The 12,507-nt window shown below is 44.7% G+C and overlaps 1 protein-coding gene across 4 annotated transcripts in view; it reads left to right on the top strand.

Annotated features, from left to right (window-relative positions):
- AK7 (adenylate kinase 7) overlaps positions 1–10,171 on the top strand; it is a 64,225-nt gene extending 54,054 nt beyond the window's left edge. For all 4 annotated transcript variants that reach the window (XM_028101134.1, XM_028101148.1, XM_028101141.1 and 1 more), the window contains 4 exons: positions 3,205–3,402; positions 6,347–6,567; positions 9,331–9,489; positions 10,133–10,171. In XM_028101134.1, coding sequence (XP_027956935.1) covers positions 3,205–3,402; positions 6,347–6,567; positions 9,331–9,489; positions 10,133–10,171 — 617 coding nt within the window. The remainder of the gene's footprint in view (positions 1–3,204; positions 3,403–6,346; positions 6,568–9,330; positions 9,490–10,132) is intronic.
- The last annotated feature ends 2,336 nt before the right edge of the window (positions 10,172–12,507 follow it).

Below are 12,507 nucleotides of genomic sequence, written 5' to 3'. Positions count from 1 at the left end.
TGAACTCCTGGGTCGTGAGATCAAGCCCTTTGTCAGGCTCAGTGGGGAGTCTGCTCGAGATTCTCTCTCTCTCTCTCTCTCCCTCTGTCCCTCTTCAAATAAATAAATAAATCTAAAACAAAAAACAGGGGTACCTGGGTAGCTCAGTCATTAAGCATCTGCCTTCGGCTCAGGGTCCAGGGATCAAGCCCCGCATCAGGCTCCCTGCTCCACGGGAAGCCTGCTTCTCCCTCTCCCACTCCCCCTGCTTGTGTTCCCTCTTTCGCTATCTCGCTCTCTGTCAAATAAATAAACAAAATCTTAAAAAAAAAACATTAAAAACCAAAAAACAAAACAAAACAACAAAAAACAGATTTTCACATGACTCTAGATAGCCAAACACAGTGACCTCCTTGTTATATACAATCTTACCAAGCAGAAATCTATTACTTGCTATCCACAGTTAGCCAGTACAAGGACAGTAGACATTCCTTCTTTTAAAAAGCAATTTATTTGTTTATTTGAGAGGGAGAGAGAGAGAGAGAGCACGCAAGTGGGGGGAGGAGCAGAGAGAAAGGGAGAGAGAGAATCCCAAGCTGACTCTGAGCTGAGCTGGGAGCCCAACGTGGGGCTTGATCTCACAATCATGACCAGAGCTGAAATCAAAAGTTGGATGCTCAACCGACTGAGTCACCCAGGCTCCCCAGCACAGTGGATGTTCTGAATAATTATCTCTAGGTACTGCAAAATCCTGAAGTTCTGTCTGAATCATAAGAGAGAAAGGACTTTTTAAAAATATCATCTGGGGGGGCGGCGCCTGGGTGGCTCAGTTGGTTAAGCGGCTGCCTTCAGCTCAGGTCATGATCCCAGGGTCCTGGGATTGAGCCCCCCGTCGGGCTCCCTGCTCAGCAGGGAGCCTGCTTCTCCCTCTCCCTCTGCCTGCCTCTCCGCCTACTTGTGCTCTCTCTCTCTGTCAAATAAATAAATAAAAAATCTTTAAAAAAATAAAAAAATAAAAATATCATCTGGGGGCACCTGGTTGGCTGAGTTGGTACAGCACGCAACTCTTGATCTTGGGGTCATGAGTTCAAGCCCTACCTTGGGTGTAGAGCTTACTTAAAAAAAAAAAAAAATCATCCAGTGGGAAATATATTCCATCACGCTAAAATTCTTTGAAATCTGGAAGCCAAGGACATCACTCACTGTTCATGGTACTCGATTAACTGGAATCTTCCTTCTCCCAATCACTGGGGAGAAAAATACAGCATCGCATTTTAAAATTCTTAGATTACTAACAGAATCATTAACTTTTCATCTAGATGCCTGACGTCATGGAGCTTAACTAGATTCAAATTTCAGTGAATTTAGTGACATAATTTCAAGTACTCTACCAGCATTTGGAGGTCCAGCTGTCTCCTCTCCTTTTCAAAATATAGCCACTCCTGAAAATCAAATGATCACAGATGAGCATCTAAACTAAATTAAAATAGGTCAGAATAGTGGCAGCATCAGACTATGGTTATGAATTTTTTAAAAAATATTTTATTTATTTATTTATTTGAAAGAGACAGAATGAGAGAGAGAGAGAGCATATGAGAGGGAGGAGGGTCAGAGGGAGAAGCAGGCTCCCTGCTGAGCAGGGAGCCCGATGCAGGACTCGATCCCGGGACTCCAGGATCATGACCTGAGCCGAAGGCAGTCGCTTAACCAACTGAGCCACCCAGGCGCCCTGGTTATGAATTTATTGGATCTTGTTCCACAAGCTCTGTCCTCACCTTTATTTTTCCTGTTAACACACGAAGTAGATGGTATTCAATGGACATCCACTTGCCCCATAGACACACTCTGCTCTGGGCTCTGCTCCATACACTGACTTTTCTCACTCACTCAAGAAATCTTATTAGAATGCATTTGAGTGAAAATGGCACCATTATGTGGCAAACCAATACAATTTAATTAATTAATTAATCTTTAAATGTCCCAGTAAAACTTGATTTACAAAATCAGATGATGGGCCGGATTTAGCCCACAGGGAACCAATACAATTTTAGGATAAAAATTAAACCGTTACCATGCTTTGCCAGACTCTTACAGGTAGCAAGTTATTTGTAATACACCTGGTTAATGATCTGGGCACCCGTGTACTCTGACCGTGTTGAGAACCTCTCAGAATAGTAACTCACGTAGAAAGTCTATTTCACTGATGTGCACTTTAACCATTCATTCCCTCAACAAATATCTACTGAACTTATACAAGAAGCTGGAGAAACAGCTGCTTTCATAGTTTAAAAGAAAAATCACAGGTGGGGGGTGCCTGGGTGGCTCAGTCGTTGAGCGTCTGCCTTCGGCTCAGGTCATAATCCCAGGGTTCTGGGACCAAGCCCCACGTCGGGCTCCCTGCTCAGCGGGGAGCCTGCTTCTCCCTCTGCCTGCCACTCCCCCTGCTTGTGCTTGCACTCTCTCTGTCATATAAATAAAAAAAATATTTTTAAAAAAAGAAAAAGAAAAAGAAAATCACAGGTGGGTGAAATGATCCCCATCATTAATCTGATCCCCGTGTCCAACATCAGATAAGCGCTCTGTTGAATGGAAGGCAGATGCTTCCTAGCCAATTGCATTAAGTTAGAAGACAGCTGGATCCTTGGGAAATTGAAGTCCCAAGGGGAGTCCTTGTTTTTATTAATTTCCCAAATTGGCCATCAGTTTGCTCAGCCGCTAGTCTCTTTGGAAGCCCGTGATGCTGTGCTGGGAAGAGGGCGGGGTGGGGGTTGACTGGGAGGCGGTTGATGCCACAGGGTTATCAGAGATGCACTAATTCTGATTTTTGCTGCTTTTTCTTATCGGATTTGTTGTTATTCGATGATTAGATTTGCTACTATTTGCTATTTGGTATTAGATTTGCTATTTTTTTTGTCATTAAAAATTTGCTATTTCCAATTTCTGTTGCTTTTTTTTTAAAGGGAAGGAAGGAAAGAAAGAGGGAAAAAATAGAAAAATAACAGATCTCACAAAATACCAGCTGGTTGGGCCTCATCGGGTGGTGTTTGGAAATGTCAGTGATTTGTATCTACGTATGTTCCATGAGAGGCAGCAAGGAGGCCAATTTGTCATGAGGTCTCTGGTAACTGGACATTTCAGGTTAAGCACTGGTCCGGCCACCAGCACCTGCTAGTTAGCCCCTTCATCCTTGGGTTAACTCAGGAGCCTCTCTCTCTCTCTCCCCAGAGTTTGTTTGTGTGCTGGATGCCTCGGATGAGTTCCTGAAGGAGCGGGTGATGAACCTTCCTGAGAGCATCGTGGCAGGGACCCATTACAGCCAGGACCGCTTCCTCCGGGCTCTGAGTAACTACCGGGACCTCAATACTGAAGATGAGACTGTCATCAACTATTTCGATGAGATTGAAATCCACCCGATACATATTGGTATGAAATGAGCTCAGGACTAAGGTGAATGTGAAGAACCACTGCCAAGTGTCAGGACCCCCCCCCGCCTCCACCGCCGCCAACCCAAGGCACCCCTGCTGCCTGTCTGTCATAGGGCTGGGGCGGGGACGGGGAAGCAGAGCTATGTCCCTGGGGCCAGGAGGTCACAGGATAAACAGGGGAGTCCTCCTCCTGGGGAGTCCTTCTACTTGAGAATTTGGTGTGTGCATTGGGGGGCGTGTTGGGTATTGTTATATGAAAACATATACATACATTATGAAATCGAATACCAAATTGGCACTTTTTTTAAAGGACACTTCAAAGATATGTATATCTGCTGCTGGCTTCTTTGGGGCATTCTCCCAGCTTCCTTGGGGGCAGCGTTTTGTTCCTGTAGCATTGTAGGGTCCGGTGTTCTTCATAGAGCCCCTCCTGGCCTTTATCCCAGCCATCTGACACCACCCCCCCCACACACACACTGCTACTCAGAAAGCAAATTGTTCTTCATTGCATTCCTCTTTGTTTCCAGTAAACACTGAACTCAGATCTTAGCACCCAGCAGGTACTCAGTAAATAGGAGCTGTCATCAACCTCACCGTGGCGTCCTTGTTCCTGGCTCCAAATCTCAGCTGTCATAGATGTTTCTACTTCCCTGGGCTTTGGTGAACCGCGAGACTTCCTTTCTGGCTTCCTGGATCTTGACATTTCTTCCTCCCCTGGGTTTGATGAGAACCCCCTAGCCTGGTGGCAGCTTAGTGGCCAGGCTGAACCCCTGAGGGTCTCTCTGGGTCTCTCTTTGCACTCAAGAGCCAGATGGGACAGCATCTGGACCCTGGAGTCCTGGGAGGTGTAGCACCAACGAACGATGTCCGCATGAGGCAGGAGAGCTGATTTCAGGACTGGTTCTGCTCATCTGTGTTTTCATCTGTGAAATGGGAAAATAACCCCTGGCTTATAGAGTTGTTCCAAATGCAGAGATAATAGACAGGAAGTGTCTGGAGTACCGGGAAGTTCAACACGTGGTAACTAATTTTGTTATTACTAAGGCATAACATAGCGTGCTATTAAGCAATAAAAAGATAATGCAATTTATAAATCTACAAAATCCATTTGGCACCCGCGGAAACAGTTGGGTTTTGTCCTCATCTGGACGTGTCTGTACGCACTGGACCCACGTTTTCCATGTAAAACCTTAGGATTTGAATCTCCTTATGGAAAGTAGCTCACCCTATTTGATTAGAGAACTGGGAGAGAATGGTGAGCACATTGCACAAAAACAGTGATTGCCATCTTTTCAGTAAAGCTCAAAAAGGTATTTATGGAAAAATCAGGAGAGCCCCGGGGAGAAATGTTGAGAAAGACAGAAATGAGGAGGGAGGAGTGGATGAGTGGTCATTGCGTTCCTGTCTCATTCTGGGCCCGTTCCTGTCTCATTCTGTGCCCGTCACATCTGGCCTCATCTCTACCCCGGACAAGCAGGAGATGACGTACAAGGGAAGGGAGAAATGGATCTTAGGGATGGGTGTGGGAGAGGGGTCAAGGTCAGGAAAGCAGACCAGCCTCAGAAGGATCAGGAATGGGGCTGGCACCTACATTTTCTCCCTGCACTTTTGGACTCCTCTTCTCTCTGGGAGTCTCTTTCTTTCCAGCTCTTTGGACCATCACCTCTCCTCCACCACCCACATGGTGAACTGGAGCTGCCCCACAACCCAGGAGCTTCTACCCTGGGAGCCAAGCCTAGAGCTAGACTTTCCACCCTGATAACACATCCCTAGAAGGGCAAATCCAAGGTCATGGTTTGGGCAGGCTCCCACCCCCAATCAGCAATTCCCCTGTCCCAGGGTCAGGGCAGAAGCATTGGTTTGGGCAGCACTAGTCTCCAAACGTGAGCCTCTTCAAAAGTGTTTCAGAGCACTTTCAAGCACGTCAAGTTGTAATTACTCTGTTAGAGAAATCGGGAGAAATACATTTAAATGTCAGAGCACAGGCAGTAAGTGGAATATATGAGTTTTGTGTTATTTTGGTTTTGTTTGCTTTTTGGGGGCTGGCTTCCTCCCACCAAGTGATACATTGACCCAGTTCTTCCCCTCTTCCCATGCAGAAGCTAGAGGTGCCTCTAGTCTGGGTCAAGGTCATACTGTAGGAACAGAGGGAGCGGGCATGGCTGTGGTTGTGCCTGGGGCGGGGTGAGAGGAACCTTACTCCTAGGAAGGTCTGAGGCGCTGAGAACCAAAATCATCCACTGCACACCCTTCCACGGGGGCACCTTCCAAGCAAACCCAAGAGAGTGGTGTAGAATTTAGTGTTGAGTGACTTTGTGGAGAAACCCGTTGTTTACCAAGAAGCTGCTGTGGGTTTGGTTTTTTTTTTTTTTTGGTCTTGATGTTAACATTAGTCAGATATTCTGGAATCTGGACTTTTCCCTATTCAAGTAGGCTAACTGAAATGGTTTGTTTTTCTTATGAATTGGAAATGTATCCCAGGATCATTGAGTCTCAGAAACAGAAAAAAAAAAAAAAAAAAAAAAAGAAATGGAGGAAATCCTATCTGGTTTTCAACAAGAGCGGACTTCTTCCTGTGGAAACCCCCATAGAAGCATCTTTCTCTGCTTGGATGCTTCCAGGGATGGATAACTCTTTTTTTTTTTTTTTTGGAGGAGGTCCTTCCGCCCCCCACCCCAACTCAAAATCAGTGCTGTCAGAGCTCAAAGACTGAGCCCCAGTTTTCCAGCCCTGGGACTCCCAGCCACAGCGCTGATATTTGCCAGTGAGCCAAGAAATCCTGAACCGTGCTGGCCACTGGAACAGCAAAGTGCAATGCGGTCATTTCCATAACGTACCATGGCACGTTTATGGGAACAAAGAATTTTCTGGAATGTGATCTCAGAGTATGTGGCAGAATGTATGTGTGTGCTGATCTCCTTCCTCTCTCCTGGTATTTAAAGATGTAGGAAAACTTGAAGACCCTCAGAACAGACTGGCCATCAAACAGCTCATCAAAGAGATCGGGGAGCCTCGAAATTATGGTTTAACGGATGAAGAAAAGGCAGAAGAGGAGCGGAGGGCTGTGGAGGAGCGCCTAGCCAAGGAGGCGATGCACGAAGCAGAACGGGAGGCCAAGGAAGCTGTGGAGTTGGCCGAGAAGATCGCTCGCTGGGAGGAGTGGGTGAGTGAGTGTGGGCATGGGTTGGGGGTGGGGGGGTCAAGCCATTTAGGACAGCTGCATTTCCCATCCTGCTCGAAGAGAAATGTCATGGAAATACCCAAGCACGTTTTTTTTTTCTTTGTTTTGTCATAGGACCATTTCCTAAAAGGTGCCCTTGGTCTTTTGCTTGGGATAAATAATCATGATAACAGTAACTAGCCGTCGCCGGGAGTTTTGATAATCCAGATCCCTGTAACTGGGTCCCCTGGTGCTACATGCCAACCTTGGGATTTCTTCTGATTTTCCTCCATTTATCCCTCTCACCTGGGTGGTCAGCCTCCTTCACCGTCTCAGTTCCCCAAATCACGGAGTCGTACCTACTCTGCTTCTGAAAATCATACTCAGATCTACCCACAGCTCCTCACTTCTGGTCAGGGTCGGAGTTTCTCGCCCGAATTACGGCGCCTCCTCACTGGTCTCCGCACGGTGCACCTGTCCCTTTCCCTCCTGTTTCCATGCTGCCCCTGGCCGTCCTCCTAACATCTGGTTCCACGAGGGCAATTCCCTGTTGAAACGCTTCACAGGCTTGCATCACTGTGAGACCAAAGTCCAAACTCATTATTGGGGGCCCTCAAGGTTCTGGCTTGATGCATTTCAACAACACACCGTCTGCGCAACTAACTTCCTCCTTTGCTTTGGGTCTTGCCTAAAAAGCCATCTTTCCAAGGAAGCCTTTCCTGCACACCATGTTTAAAATGTCAACCCCATGGGGCGCCTGGGTGGCTCAGTTGGTTAGGCATCTGCCTTTGGCTCGGGTCATGATCTCGGAGTCCTGGGATCGAGTCCAGCGTCGGGCTCCCTGCTCGGTGGCGAATCTGCTTCTCCCTCTCGATGTGTTCTCTCTCCCTCTGTGTTCTCTCTCTCATTGTCTCTCAAATAAATAAAATCTTTAAAAAAAATGTCAACCCCTGCCACTCCCCACCACCTGTCATATCCCCTTTTATATTTCTCAATTTCCCTCTTTTTGCACTTATTCTCATGGACTATATATTTTCTATATTTATCTTGTTTATTGTCTTTTCTCTGTGCAGAATTTAAATCACATGAGGACAAGGATTTTTGTCTATGTTGTTCACTACCATATTTCCAATGCCAAGAACAGTGCTTGGGACGTAACAGACACCCAACAAATATTTGGGGAAGGAAGGAGGAGACAAAGGAAGGGTGTCCTTAGGCACACATCTTTGGGTGCCTGCTTATCTCCTTAGCACAAATTCCTGGATTTTGTTAGATCAGACTACAGGTGGTTTAATTTTTGATACATATTTCGAAACTACCTTCTAGCAAAGGTAAAGCAGCTCACACCTTGTCTACCAGTGGCTTTCCCTACACTTCCTCTAACCCTGCTTTCTCAATTTTGCTCACAAAATATCAACCTGATAAACAAAACCCCAACCCAGTGCTCTAATATTCATCTCTCTGGTCAGGCGTGTGACAGCTCTTCCCGTGTTCATTGGCATTTCTATTTCTTACGTTGCACGTTCTCTCTGCTTGTGTTTGGGCGGTGTGTCCTTTTCTTAGTATTTCTGCAAGAACAGCTCCTGAGAAGGTAGTGTAGTCATAGAAACACGAACGGCCTCGGGAGGCAAGGGTTTCCCAAGCTGTGTTGCTAGAGTCCAACTGTTGCTCCTTCTCCTTTGAAGTTTGTGGCTCTGTGCCTCCGTTTCTCCATCTGTAAAAGGAGGATGATGATAGTACCTGCTTCATACAGCGACGGGGGTGAGCGATGGGACGGGGGTGATGAGTCAGTACGTGCATAAATCCTCAGTCAGTGCCTGGCAAACTGTGTGCATCCCGTGATAGCCTAGCTTTTTATAATCTGTTGCAAATAGTTTTTCTCAAACTCATCAGTTATCTTTTGGCAGCATTTATGGTGTCTCTTCTGGACATAAAGAAGTTTTATGGTGGTATGTAGTCAAATCCATCAGTCTGCTTCCCATGTTGATTTCTGGGTTTGCTGTCTTGCTGGGAAAGACTCTTTTCAAACAAATAATACCGGTTAGGACTCTTTATCTTGCAAGTGACAGAAAAGCAAACTCCAAATGGCTTAGAAATAAAGAAAGCTTATAGATTCACATCAAAGTCCAGGGGGGTAGGGCTGGCTTCAGGCAAGGCTTGATATAGTGGCTCAGATGGTTTTACCAAGGACCTGGGGTCCCTATCTCTGCTCTGCCCTCCACATTGGCATCATCCTTAGGTTCTACCTGATAAAAGTGTTTATCCTTTACTAACATCCACAGCCGGGAGGTGGGCTGGACTGATGGGCTTAAGTCCCACTTAAACCACCAGGCTAAGAAGGGAGACTTCTCAAAGGAAATCTGGAAATTACTATTCCCCAGAGAGGAGGGACCATATGCTGAGCAAGGAACAACAGGCATCCACCAGATGAATGAATACCTTCTAGACTTTCTATTAGCACCTCTGTGATTCTTTCCTTCGTTCCTTCCTTCCCATCCTCCCATTCTTACTTTCTTCATCTGGGCAGCTAGAAGTTATCTTGATTTAAGAAGCGAGTTTGGGATCCAGTTTAATATTTTCTAGATTACTAAGCGGTTGTTACAACACCATGTACATCTTTCATCTGCTCTTTGCAATGCCATCTTTATCATAATGTGGTGACCACGTAAAGCGGTATCCGGCTCTAATTAACTCGGAGGTGAATCGGGTGAAAGTGTTCTCCCCTTTCTGTCTGTTTACCCCAAGCCCCAAATGTTCTATTTGTAGAATAAACGACTAGAGGAAGTGAAAAGAGAAGAAAGAGAATTACTAGAGGCCCAGTCTATTCCCCTGAGAAACTACTTAATGACCCACGTGATGCCAACACTGATGGAGGGGCTGAATGAGTGTTGTAAGGTCAGACCGGACGATCCTGTTGATTTTCTGGTAAGATTTTTTTTTTGTAATATCAATTTGAAAATAAAAGATGCCTGAATCTAAACAGAAAGCTAGTTGAGTTAGAGAAATTGTGTGTCTGGTTATTTGGGAAATAGCCTCTAAGACCTTCACAGTTTATAGTAAGACTTTCTTACTCATTTGAAAGTAAAGATTTACGGGGGCGCCTGGGTGGCTCAGTCGTTACGCATCTGCTGGGCTCAGGTCATGATCCCAGGGTCCTGGGATCGAGCCCCGCATCGGGCTCCCTGCTCCGCGGGAAGCCTGCTTCTCCCTCTCCCACTCCCCCTGCTTGTGTTCCCTCTCTCGTTGTCTCTCTCTCTGTCAAATAAATAAAATCTTAAAAAAAAAAAGTAAAGATTTATGTACTTTTATTTTTAAATTTTATTTTATTTATTTATTTGACAGAGAGAGAGGAGCAGGGAGCCCGATGCGGGGCTCGATCCCAGGACCCTGGGATCATGACCTGAGCCCAAGGCAGACACTTAACCAACTGAGCCACCCAGGCACCCGTAAATAAATAAAAATCTTAAAAAAAAAGTAAAGATTTATATACTTTTATTTTTGAATTGTTAACATTAGTAGTAGTGTCTTCTAAACTGACTTGTCTTTTTTGCCTTTCTTTCAATTATAGGCAGAGTATCTCTTCAAGAACAATCCCGAAATGCAGTGAAACTTTCAAGATCGTGTGTGATATACCTTTACAGAGATGGAGATGAGGTTAACAAGTGTAATTTGAAAATTTACTTGAAAAAAAAGTTTTTCCTATTTTTGGGAAATTCTTTGTTTTCCCCACAGGCAAATACTTTGTTATTTTTTCTTAATACTTCCTACTTTTTTTTGGCAAATACTTTATTAGGTAGAGTCATTATAAAAAGCTGATGGCAATGAGTGACTTCATTAAAGAACTTTATTTGAAAGGTAAATTGATAAAGTATCTGTGCATAGTTCATGGAACAGATATTGATTTAATGTTTCATTCTTAGTCAAAGTGTTCTGCACACTTGGATTTACAGTAATTTATAGCATGAAGAAAATTAGACTATATATGATTTGAACACGTAGGCTAATGACTTTACACAGTCTGCTATTGTTGCATGCCAATGGGGTTAGAAAGAAAGGAAAATGGTTTATGCTTTGTTGACTCACACCGAGTCAGATGTCATTGGCTTCCACTAGGTTAAGTTTTGAGTTCAGGGTCAGTATCTTAAGCGATGAGTCAGAGAGAGAATTGTAAACCTCTTGGCAGAAAAAAATCCCATAACAGAATGAATGATCCTAAATATTTGGGATAACTAAAAATTGAATATTTTCAACAAACTTTATAATATAGGCATAAGCCATCAATCTCTATGGTCTTTTCTAGCTTGAAAAATCCCATCATTTCTAGAATTATACTGAATGAGAAATTACCCTGAGTGAAAAATATATTAAAATCTGTTTCATCTCTTTAAATAACGTAATCTGAATATAACTGCAGTTTTTTTTTTATTATGGTAAAATACGTACAACGTAACATTTACCGTTGTGACCATCTGAAAGTGTAAAAGTCAGTGACACTAAGTGCATTCACTGTGTTTGTTCCATGAAAGGGAGTTAAATGCAAAACGACCTCCGAAGGCTTAGGTGGCAGGAAGACCACAGAAAAAGGCTGACAAGTCCAGCTTGACAAGAAATGGTTTATTAAGGAGACTTATGAACAGAAGTGTGTCTCAGGGTAGCCCCAAGATGAGTAGACCCCCGAAACCCCACTCCCCCCTTAACAGCTGCTTTTATTGTCCTAGGGGCTGGGAGTCCACCCAATGGGAGAATAGGTGTGTGTTGAGGCACGTGGGTGGCTCAGTCAGTGAGCATCTGACTCTTGATTTCGGCTCAGGTCATGATCTCAGGGTCGTGAGATGGAGCTCTGCTGGGCATGGAGCCTGCTTGAGATTCTCTCCCTGTTTCTTCGCCTCCTCCCCTTTTAAAACAACAACAATAACAAAGAATAGGTGTGTGTCATAGTCCTAATTCCTGGGCACAACAAGGACCTTATGCCCTAAAGGCACACTTAAGGGTGTGGTTAAACAAAAGGAAAGAATGTGAGGGAAGGACTGAGCTTGAGAAGGCTTCAGGTCACAGAGCTGTCCGCATGTCAGCTGTCCGCCTTTGCCCAAGACGGCTGTAGTCTGGTTCACACAGTGCGGGATACTCATCACCACTACCTAGTTTTAGAACCTTTCCATCACCCAGTTGGAAATCCTGTCCCCCGTACTACCCCTTCAACCCAGCTCCTGGCAACCACTAATCTGCTTCCTGTCTCTACGGATTTGTCTCTTCTGGATATTTATGTCAACAGACTCACACAATATGTGGCCTTTTGTGTCTTCTTTCACTAGCATGTTTTTAAGGTTCATGCCGTGGCATGTTATCAGGGCTTCATTCCTTTTTGTGGCTGAATAATATCCCACCATGTGCTGTTTAACCATTCATTCGTTGATGGAGCATTTGGGTCGTTTCTACCTTTTAGATACTGTGAATAATGCTGCTATGACCATTTGTGTACAGGTTCTTGTTTGAACAGCTGGTGTGAATTTTGGGGGGCGGATACCCAGGAGCGGAATTGCTGTCACACGATACTATGTTTAACTTGCTGAGCAACTGCCAAACCTCTCTGCAGTAGCTGCATCATTTTCCACGCCCACCAGCAATGCATGAAGATTCCAATTTCTCTGCATCCTTACTAACGCTTGTTAATGTGTGTGTGTGTGTGTGTGTGTGTGTGTGTGTGTGTGTGTGTGTGATGCTAATGGGTCTGAAGTGGTGTCACACTGTGACTAAGCATGTTTTCATATGCTTGCTGGCCATTTGTATATCTTCTTTGGAGAAATGTATATTCAAGTCCTTTGCTCACTTTGTATTTGTCTTTTTGCTAATGAACTGTAACAGTTTTAATATATTCTGCATGTAAGACCCTTATCAGATATATGATTTGCAAATATTTTTCCCTGTTCCGTGGCTTGTCTTTTC

Source organism: Eumetopias jubatus, unplaced genomic scaffold (genome assembly GCF_037043125.1).
Source record: "Eumetopias jubatus isolate StellerSeaLion01/CBP00866 unplaced genomic scaffold, mEumJub1_p1.0 scaffold_7, whole genome shotgun sequence".
Classification (NCBI taxonomy): Eukaryota; Metazoa; Chordata; class Mammalia; order Carnivora; family Otariidae; genus Eumetopias; species Eumetopias jubatus.
The sequence above is the reverse complement of the archived record's forward strand: the minus strand, read 5'-3'. Positions and strand labels throughout refer to the sequence as shown.